The 11,412-nt window shown below is 40.7% G+C and overlaps 1 protein-coding gene across 1 annotated transcript; it reads right to left on the reverse strand.

Moving 5' to 3' along the window:
- Nucleotides 1-3,080: 3,080 nt before the first annotated feature.
- Nucleotides 3,081-4,207, reverse strand: MTERF1 (mitochondrial transcription termination factor 1; the record flags this gene model as incomplete). The annotated part of the gene is given in 2 exon segments (XM_020785145.3): nt 3,081-4,078; nt 4,081-4,207. Coding segments are annotated over 2 exon segments (909 nt in total), but the record flags the coding sequence as incomplete, so codon positions are not given.
- Between the last annotated feature and the right edge of the window lie 7,205 nt (nt 4,208-11,412).

Raw genomic sequence — 11,412 nt, forward strand, 5'->3', positions numbered from 1 at the left:
TCTGTAAAAGTGTTACAAGTATGACTGAAACTCTTTGTTAAATGCCACCCAGTGGCAAGCTCTTATTTATGCAATTGTTGAAACGGTCTTAGAAATACCCTCGAAGAACAGTGACAAAGTAATATTATGACAATGCTGCAGTCAATGTACTTCTTGCTTTGGTGGTAACTATACTGTTTAATTGGTTGGTAGAAAGCAACTGGTAGATCTCTGCCTAACTTGAAAGATGCTGTCAGGAATTTATGACTCATAATTACTTAAGAATCATCAGAATCTTGTTGAAGAAATGCAGAGCAGGAGAATAAAAGTCAATTTCCCCCTCTGGCAGGCTTTCCTTTGTGCAAACACATAATGGTTGCAAAATGAGACACATAACCAATTTTGCAAAGGATAGGCTTCAGGGGGTGGGGACTTGTGTGACTGTCCTTACATGCATGGTTTTCTCCAACAGAACTCTGGGACTAACAGAGGCATAAAAGAAAATGTTGATGTTTATAGTGCAGTGCACCTTAAAACTGATAGGGAAATGTCCCAAAGCACTTATTTAACAGTGTAATGTAATTTTTGTCATTGGTTTGCATCTTTCCTTCCCTCACTCTTCAAAAACCATGGATTATTTATTTAATTGGCTTTAAAATGTTAAAATGGAACATGCTTGCTCCAGTTAGAGGACACTGTTGTTCTGTGCTGTGAAGTCCTGTTAAACATATGGCAAACTTATGAGTTAGTCACTTCCAGAAGATTCGTCATTAATGGTCTTGCTACTAAAGTTGTGGCTTTCTTTACTAAGTCAACCCATCTTGAATTTGACCTTTACTTGCTACCTTCAGCTTCTTTGAACATTACTGTCTTTCCCAGCCATACATACACTGGTCTACTGCAATATTGAAGTCAAGCAACCCATAGCTACAAAAAGCAGCTGATGAATCAAGGACAGAGACCTCCTAATAAAAAAAAATATTTTGAGTTATTCTGAATACTGCAGAACAAATATGCAGAATATTTTCATGGCCTAATGAATAACTGCATCTTCTACCTCCCCACTAGCTTATAATGAAAATGTGTGGTCTAGAAAGATCAAAGATAGAGCCGATGTTTCTACATGCAGGGGGCAGGGATCCCAAATTCAATGCATGCCATCCTTAGATTCCAACAACCCTTGCGTGTCAACTCATTATACAACCCATCAACTATGCTCTCAGAGCTCTATATAAGTTATAACACTCTATGACTGTCCAGCTTGCAAAGTTCATCACAATTCACAATTTCTGTGTACAGTTTTGTATAGTGAACCAGATGATGTTATGTACAACTTTCTCCCTCTGAATATCCTTCAAATATTTGTCCCAAAGCCACAAAATATCCAGAAGAATTATTACCCCGTTTCCCCGAAATTAAGACCTAACCTGAAAATAAGTCCTAGTATGGTTTTTCAGGATGCTCATAATATAAACCCTACCCCGAAAATAAGCCCTAGCTAAGTGAAACACTGCCCTCCACCATTGTGCAGTAACCAGAAGATGATGACATGACTGTAAAATAAAATATCCCCGGAAAATGAGCCCTAATGCATTTTTGGAGCAAAAATTAATATAAGAACCTGTCTTATTTTCAGGGAAACATGGTATTTTTCTTTTATTGAATATGCATGCAAGATTATGTACAACAGCTTTTCTCTTATATATAAACTTCCTATAAAAATTTCTGTGCATATATATATGCACAGAAATTTTTATAGGAAGTTTATTAATTGCTCTGCAGTGACCTCTAATGGTCATTCAGTTCATTGCTATTTAAAAGTTACTTTTTCAGTCACAACTCCTTTTCAAGGTTTCATCTGCTTGCCCTGAAGTATCCCCTAACAAGCAGGGCATTGCTGTCCAAACCTCTATATTATGATCACATCTCACATTTCCAGGGCTACTACTACCTCTATGCATTATAACATATTTAAAGATTTGCTCCCAATAAAAATAGTAATCTTGACAGTGATTTCCAACCATCCTCTTCCCATGATCATTTCTTGCAATCAATAAATGGGCAAAACCTGTTAAATCATTGTACTACAGGAATCATCTGTGCTCTTAATAAATTTACTTTTTAAGTCTCACTGGGAAAAGAGGGAAATAGCTAGCATATAACTAGTTTAAATTAAACCAAATGTTTTCCAAATAGCATTTCTGTAGTTTTCCTCATCACAAAGAGGCTAATGTCATCATTTATTCCTCTTTACTACATTTTTGTAAATAACAGGAATTCACACAGGCATGTACAAAACGGTAACAGAAGTAGGGTGGTGGAAATGTTTTCCTACAGAGCCTCTTCAGTTAGCAAATTAACATATTTTTCTGTTTATAGGACACCCCAATGTATAAAACGACCCTCTAATTTTGACCCTTGATGGAGGAGGAGGAGCAGTTAATGGGCAACTTGCTCCTCCACCTCTGTCTCTCCTCCTGCTGCTGCTGTCTCCGCTGCCCGCCCATCACCTCCTCCAGTGCGAATGCCAGGGCTCACCTCCAGGTCACGTTGCAGCCTTGTCCCCTGCCCTAAGGAGACGATCATTGGAGGTGATTTGGCCGTGGCAGCAGGAAGAGGCGCCCGAGCGCTTCTTTGCCTCCACCTCTGCCTCCTGCTGCCTCCGCCACCAGAGGGGTCAAGGCTGTGATGTGAGCCGAGCCCATCAGTCCCACTGGAGGTGGGTGATCGGGCGGGTGGGGGAGGCAGCAGCAAGAGGTGCCCAAGCACGTGTGAATGCTCCTTCGCTTGTCTCCTGCTGCTGCCTCAACCACCGGAGGAGACAAGCACGAGGCGGCAGTGGCAGCAAGAGGCGCCCAAGCGTGCATGCAACTGCCTCCTTCCGTGTATAAAATGACCCTCAAAATTTCCTCTAATTATTTTAGGGAAAAGTGTCATTTTATACACAGAAAAATATGGCATGTGGCATCACGTTTGAAAGAAAAACCCCACAATGTAATGGCAAGATATGTAAATATACTCCTAATTTGTAACACAAACATCTAATAGATCCATCTTTAAACCAAAAAACCTGAAATCTTAGGGAAAACTTTTTATTGATATTTTGTTGTTTAGTCGTTAAGTCGTGTCCGACTCTTCGTAACCCCATGGACCAGAGCACGCCATGTTTTTATTGATAACCATCACACAATTCCAAATATTAAAATATCTTGCAAGGTTGGTTTATTTTTAAACCACATTTGAAGGTGATTTTCTTCTTCAATCAATTTTGCTTTCTTCTTTGGGGCGGGGCATAAAATGTCTCCGTGCATCTTTCATTACGTACATTCGTACATCTTTTCCAATTTAGCTTTAAATCTTGGTTTACTCAGTCTAAGGATCCCAATAGTCTGGGTTTCAAAATCATAACCTACTTTTCTCAGCACATCAGTTCGACTACTTAAAGTTTTTATGCTTTTGTCAAGAACTAGAGAGCCTTTCAGTATTTCATGAAGATTACTATTTGCCTGTAGGAGAATATCTATTTTATCATTTATATTCTGGGCAGAAATGTACAGAACATAGATGTGGTTACAGAAAAATGTAATGGCATCTGTTTCAGTGCATCCATGAAATAATTTCTTTTTCATAGTTGCAAGGTTCTTTTTAAGGTATTCATTAGAGAGATGCAAGATATCACCTCCTTCACCTTGCAAGAGCATCCTTAATTCCTCATTCTCCAGATGTAAATATGATTTCAGTAGCTGAATGTTAGTCGTCACTTTCTTGCTGCTCTGAAGAAGGATGGAGGCATGATGCAAGATATCACCTCCTTCACCTTGCAAGAGCGTCCTTAATTCCTCATTCTCCAGATGTAAATATGATTTCAGTAACTGAATGTTAGTCGTCACTTTCTTGCTGCTCTGAAGAAGGATGGAGGCATTTTTAGAAATTATCTGCTTTACAAAATGAGCTGGATTTTCTCCACCAAGATCTATATAGATCTGCCCCAACAGGTCTACAGTTTGTTTGAGCGCCACAATGTTGAAAAATGCCCTTGGAACGAGGATCAGCATCTTGGCAAGATGTCTGGAAGTTAGTTCAAAAGAAAAAATAAAGCAACATTTTCCTCCATATTCTCATTATTTTGAGAACGAAAAAAGCACTCAGGAGAATGCTCCAGGATTTGTATAATGTCCAACTCACTCTTCAAAATAGTTTTCAAAAATTTCCAGCGATTTTGGAGATTTATGTGATCAGGTTATGGGTAACATGGGTAACGTGAGATTATAGTGGCAATGGTTTCTCTACAAAACCATTTAGTGTGTAAAAAATTCTAAAGATCACCATTTATGGTGTTTTTCCTGAGAACACCAGGTTGCCATTTCCAAGCTGATATCCACACCCATAGTGGTCGGAGTGCTGACTAATATGGCATTTTCTTCTCCTGATTTATCAATGGTGCTATCAGCTTTAAGACCAAGAAACCTTGGTGATGTGCTTCTGAAAATAATCTCCTTAGACAATTCAGTAAGACAAGAAATATTCCTACTGGAAAGTAATTTGTTTTTCATGTTCATCAGTCCTCTCATTATGACAGCAAGCAGGCACTAGAAATCGCTGAATAAAATGGTATTTCCAAACAGTTTGGGAACTTTAGGAAAAACAGAGAAAAAGATTATCATGAACAAGTACAATAAAACATTTTAGCAATTATAATAATTCTCCTTTTCCATTTCTTACTGAGCATATTTGGAAAAATTAATATTTGAGACCAAATCAAATGTTAACTATTTCAAAATAATTGATGCTCCTTCCTCACAGATACATTCAAAAATTTTGAGAACCCTGATTCAGCCGTACACATACACTATGCTTTATGTACTTAAGTGGGAATGGTAGAATATTTGAACAATTGTGTGTACGAATCGAACAAGCAACAAATCACCAACCCATCTCAATGGGCCAGATCCAGTTTAAGACTACTATGCTATACAGTTAATAAGGTAATCCCCTTCACACATTCATAGGGTTGCACTACTAGTTACTCCAATGGTTTCAATAAGACCTGAACTAATTTATAGTACAATCCAAACTAGCTGATGCCAGGACAACTGAAGCTGGGCTGATTCTAAACCCAGTCTTGAGATACTGGAAAGGACCTAGGACTCCCTTCACCTTGGCCTTCTTGTGTCCATATTGAGTTCGGACCTATATATTGAAGGAAGCTTAGATCTCAAATGAATTGGTTCTTCCATTCCCCAAACCTCTTCTCTGTCCCCTCACCCCTTTTTTTTCTTTTTATTCATGTTCTTATGCCAGCAAATTACTCTCACTGAGATCCACCAGAAGACAGTTCTGCTAGCATAAAGGTATTTCACCAATTAGAAGGCCGTTTCTGGTAGAAGAAGCAGCTTTTACCACTTCCTAACCTCTTTGAGTTAGGATTGTACTGTCAGGTGAATCTGTAAAACAGAATTAAGAACTACATTTTTCACTGATGCTGTAAGCAAAGGCAACCATGTTTGCTCATAAGAAAAATTTCAGAATCCACAGTGGATTCACTATTTTATCAATTTTTTATAATACCATGAGAAAGGGAGCAAGAGGAAGCTGCCTCCTGCCTGTGTGCCATCCCCTCTACCATGGAAAAGGGGGGACCAAGTTGAGTAGCTGGAGTCTGAGAGCTGGAAAAGGCCAGAAGAACTGGGAGGAAAAGACCAACTGGTTTTAGAAGAAAAGGCAGGAAGGGAGGAAAAGATAACTAAGGGCAAGAAGAGCAGAGGAAGAGAGATATAAGAACACAGCCAGAGGAAAGGGGGGCAGAGGACTGAGAGCGAAAGGAAGCAAGAGAAGGTCTTACCAGAAGAATAGGAATGGATAGAAAGGGGAAACTCCTGTACTGGGGAGATGGGTAAACTTATGGTGCCAGGAGAAGCACAGGAGGAGGAGAAAGTACCCCAAAAGTCATTTTAATGGCGGAAAAAGGAAAAGAGAAAGTGGGAGCAAGCCTTGGCCCTAAAAGCAGTGAGGAAGAATGAGCCAAGAAGTAGTGGGACTTCTCTTCCTCAGATGGGGGTCTATTGCAAGCCAGAGCGGAGGTCCAATGGGAACTCTGGGGGACAACAGAGAGACAAGAGTTGTGGAGGTGGGAGCCCCTGCCACCACAATCAGTGTTGTTGCCATCATGGTCTACATCAGGTCTAAAGAATGAGGGAGGAGACCCCTGGCATATAGAAGGGGGAAAGTCCCCCTTAAAGGACAAAAGTTCTTGGAATCCCTTCCTCACCCTCTTGGTGAAGGAAAGGGAAACACCTATTGAAGTTATACCTGTTGCCCCATTGAGTTAATAAATGTTAATGCTTTGTAGCAAGAAAGCAGCTTGCCTGCCAGTTTGTCTCAAAGGGAATTTGGAAGGGACCAAGCCGGGACTGACTCACCTGGGGCTGACTCTCTCAATCTAGGAAAGTCTTAGCATTGCCCAAGAAACCAAGATTTAAAATGTTTCTGTCTTTGTTAGTCTGTCTTAAAAGTCCAGGATGCCATACCACATAATACCACTGAGAACACAAAACACCAAACAGGATGAAGCCTCAAACCCAAGTTTGAGCTCCTGCCATACACTGCATTCTTCATTTTAAGGAACCTGTGCTGGGCCATCTCTGCTCTAACTTTTAATGATGTAGCTGCAATCCACTGTTAATTATAAAGACATCACCCCATTGTCTTTTTATATTTTCAAGCAAAATACTGTTCAACCATTGTGACCTTGCAGTTGCTTACTATGAAAACCAGAGACCAATAAATACGAAGTGAATTACATGTTATTACACTAAAGCAATAACATTTCTTAATAAAACTGATTCAACAGCAAGCCTATAAGTGTACCAGAATATCTTAAGAGTGTCCTGACACACTGAGATTCTTTCTAGAATGGATGTCAGAACCATTTCTCTATACTGCTGTTTGTTGACCTCCATAAAGAACTCAATAACAAATAGAATGCATTATTTTTTTATTTATGCTTTTGAATGTTAAAATTATTCTGCTTTACATTAATAACAAAGTAAGGAGAGAAAATGAGTTGTTTCTTTCCTTACTTTGCTATTAATTGTAATTATAAGTGATGGGCAATGGAAACTGGAATAAGAAGAATGTCAAAAACTTGATCAAGAAACTATTGAAAAATGATTAGGTAATAATACATACCTACCAGATGTTGACAGCATTTCTTAAAGCAACTGTACCATGCTTCTTTAGTTTCTACTGCCTTTCTTAGCTTAGATTGAAAAAAAGTTAAAAACAAAAGCAAACTTCAATCACTCTGTGATGATTTTCTTACCTAAAAAATAATAATGTGCACCTGTCTATTAAAGCAGATATCTTATTTTTCATCTTTTTACTATCCTACTACATTTCACACAAATTCAGGGCAGAACTCCGACTTACAGCCAATTATTAATTCCAGCTAGGGAGGTGCACCAGCTTTGGAGAAAAGCATCCAAATAAGGTGGAACACGGATATTACTGCATTGTTTTATCAGTTACAGGGTGGTCCAAGAAGCCTCAGTCATCCTAGGTTTGGTTCACAAACCCCTATAAATCACTAAAGTTTGGTCCAGTTGAAAGGGGGGGGGAACTTTGCTATAGCAAAAGGAGGAGTGTAAGGTAGAAGGAGATGGTCAACTGAGGTCTCACTGAAAGCCAAAGCTACCCTTAAAACTCCAAGAACTGAGCCCTGGAAGGTTCAGGCACACCTCAATGGACTTTGTATGGTCTTATCCTCTGGGCAAGCAGCCATTTTACATCAAGGCATGGCAATGGGAGGAAACTACCTGCTTTGCTAACAGACCACATTCTAGGCTTCTCCCCTTCCCCCCCTTCATTATACATAGAATAGAGCATGTGTGTAAATGAAGGATGGATGACTGCCTCTCTTGCCCAAGATTGACTGGACGGGTCAAAGTAGCACTAGATACCATCTTTTTCCTTTCCCTGTTGTTTTCTCTTTCCTTTCCTTTTCTGCCAGCTAATCAATGATGCAAGCTGGACTAATGGAAGGATAGGCCATGTGCAAAAAGTAGAGCACGTGGCTCCTGTGGGGTGGGGGAGAAATGCGGGTGGTACTCACACTTCAACAAGACCTGAAAGGCCCCAACTGCCTTCCCTTGGCATAGACCAGGACAGTACTGAACTAGAAAGCCCACTACTCTCTATCCATGGCTGGTCTACAGTAGCAACTCCCAACTAGACCAGGTTCATTAAATCCAGGTGGATCTGGAGAGGCCACTTCTCCATACGTTCCACTGATTCAACAGACCTACTCTAGTTGCAACTTCATACTGGATTTCAGCCAGTGTAAAACCACTTTCTTTGCTCCTAATCCTAGGCCACATTCAGTTAGCAAAGATGTAATGCTTTAAGGTTTTTGATTAATCTGTGCTGTGTCACTGACAATCTAGATGTATTCATTCTCCTTTAGTCGTGTCCGACTCTTCGTGACCCCATGGACCAGAGCATGCCAGGCCCTCCTATCTTCCACTGCCTCCCGTAGTTGTGTCAATTTCATGTTGGTTGCTTCGTAGACACTGTCCAGCCATCTCATCCTCTGTCGTCCCCTTCTCCTCTTGCCGTCACACTTTCCTAACATTAGGGTCTTTTCCAAGGAGTCTTCTCTTCTCATGAGATGGCCAAAGTACTGAAGCCTCAGCTTCAGGATTTGTCCTTCCAGTGAGCACTCAGGGTTGATTCATAATATGGTTCTTAACGTGGGCGATAATGCCCCCCAGGGGGCAATTTCATTTTTCAGGGGGGGTGGTAGAACGAAAAGGGGCGGCGTGGGGGCGCTGGAGCAGAAGGGGGCGGTAGGGGGGCGCTGGAGCAAGCCAAACCTGTGAAGATGGCTGCAGCCTTTTTACAGTGTACATGAATATATATTTTCCTCCAATTTTAATTTAGTTTCAGACTTTTTGTCTTGAATTTTTTAGTTCCTGCATTTGTTTTTATGCCCTTTTTATATTTCTTTTTGCATCTTAAAATTCACTTGCAACTAAATCATTAAATGTTACTTTTGGGGGGGGCATTTCATTTTCTTGGAATTTAATTTTGTTTTCAGGGGTCATTGGATTTAAGTGTCTTAAATAAATAAATAAATAAATAAATAAATAAATAAATAAATAAATAAATAAATAAATAAATAAATAAAAGATATCACTGCGGGGAGGGGGGCGATGATAACTTCCTCAATGGCTCAAGGGGGCGTTTCTTTCAAAAAGGTTAAGAACCACTGGATTCATATTAACTTGCAAATACACCCACAGGTTGCCTGTCCGTTAAACAGAATGAAGTCCGCACCTCACACAGTGCGGTGCCAGGAGTGACAAATCTCCTGTTCCCCTTCCTGAGAGGACCCCCAAAGCCAAGACCTATCCCCCTTCAGCTACCTTGCTTCTCTACCGCCCGCCCCCCAATTCAGTAGCACCATTCACCCTATGCGTAGAACAGTACAATCCATACAGTACCGGTTGTGCTAAATAATGTATTAATTTGTATATACACGGCATTTCTCCCAGGGCTGGAGCATAAGAAAACATAAAATTAAGTTAGCTAGAGATACACTATGGAAACTTAACACCCTGAATAGATCACCCTGCTTCCTTAGATTCACTTTGCTCTTTCTGTGCACGGTGTTTTCCAACATTGGTTCCACCACTGATCCAACTTCCCAGAAAAAAACCAACCTCGGTACAGAACCCGTTTACCTGCATTGAACCAAACGCTGCGCCGTTTCCTCCGCCTTGCGTTTTCTTTTTCTCTTTGCCAACCTCGCTTGGGCAGCAAAGAAACCTGGGATTAGACCCCACAGCCCTGATTTAACATTTGCCTGCGGGTGGTCGTTTTTCCCCTCCCCGAGTCACTGAAAGCGCAAGCAACACGCAGGGCGGATTGCCCCATAAATGAATAAAGCGTCGTGGAAACACGCGTGCTTACCGGCTTGAGCCGAGCAATCAAGGAGAGCACCATAAAGCAGAAGGCACCGGGGGGGGGGGAGAGAGAGAGAGAGAGAGAGAGATTTTTTAGTGCTGCCATATAGCAGAGAGAGCTCGGGTTGCAAAACAGCGGAGTACCAGCAGGTGGTGGTGTAAGATAACGCAACTCACACATCCTTTTCTCAAGGAGTAGCCAATTAAAAGGTGGTGGTTTTCGTAGCCCGGTTAGTCTGTGCAAGCGTATCGGGCAAAAACACAAAGAAACAAAACAGGACAAAAACAAGTGGCGCCTTAAAGGCTACTATATTTTAATGTGAGCTTTCGTGGACACATTCACTTCATCTGTTTCCATATGTCTGACAAACTGGACCTGTAGCTAGTCTTTAAGGTGCAACGTGTCCTTGTCTTCAAAGAAAAGGTGGCTGAGAAAAATGAAGGTTTGCAGTCATCACAGGGAATTCGGTGAAGATGAGCTTTCTGATGTCTTGTTTTGGCACCAAGAAGGTTAAGTTGCCTGCAAGCGGCTTCTGACTTAGGGGGACCCTACAACGACACACTGTGATATAATGGATAGCGTGCTGGACTAGAATCCAGGGGACTTGGGTTCAAATGATGGTTTGGCCATGGGAACTCATGGTGGGGGTGGGACTAATAAACGATTTGTTGAGCACCTCACATCCTGTTAGGGTTCCCATAAATTGAAAGTGACTTGACAGCCTTAACCACAAATTATGGCCTACCAAAGATTCTATCATTAACGGCCCTCTCTAGGTTTTGCTACCTTGTTTTTGTATATGAATGTCATAGCCAAGCAATAATTTTAACCCAGGTCCCCTGGATTCTAGTCCCACTTTCTATCCACTTTGAATATGAATGCAATAATATTCTACAGGACTTGCATGTGATGTAGGTAGCCCAATTGGATATAATTTGAGTTATGGAATGTATTTCTATATGCAAATTAGAGATGTACCCACTCCTTGCTAGGAGTGAAATGATGGAGGGATATGGCAAGCTTTTCTCTCTCTTTTTAAAAAGTACCCATTCCCTCTTGTATTCAATATTGAGCAAAATGGACTACGTAATTGACCTGAGTTGGTGTTAACTGATACCATTTATATTTTGCAATTCATAACATGTATTCCATGTTGTGCAAGACCACTTTCAATGGTCCTAATATAGAACTAGCTATTGCAAAATATATTTAAACAGCTCAGCACAGGAACCTTCAGAAATATATAATGGGTCAAGCATTGGGGAGATTCAGCAGATTTTGTACACAGAAGAGAAAGGCAGATACTGTGCAATCATAAATCCTGTTGCCTCATTTAATTGGGTCTTAACATTCAGTGAGTAGGACAGATAAATGCCTCTGTTTGTTTGGAAATGTTTCCAAGAGTAGTAAGTATCTGACCAAGTTTAGCTAAAAGAAAAACAAGACGTTTGGATTAAATACATCACCAGC

This window comes from Pogona vitticeps, chromosome 6 (genome assembly GCF_051106095.1).
Source record: "Pogona vitticeps strain Pit_001003342236 chromosome 6, PviZW2.1, whole genome shotgun sequence".
NCBI classification, from domain to species: Eukaryota; Metazoa; Chordata; class Lepidosauria; order Squamata; family Agamidae; genus Pogona; species Pogona vitticeps.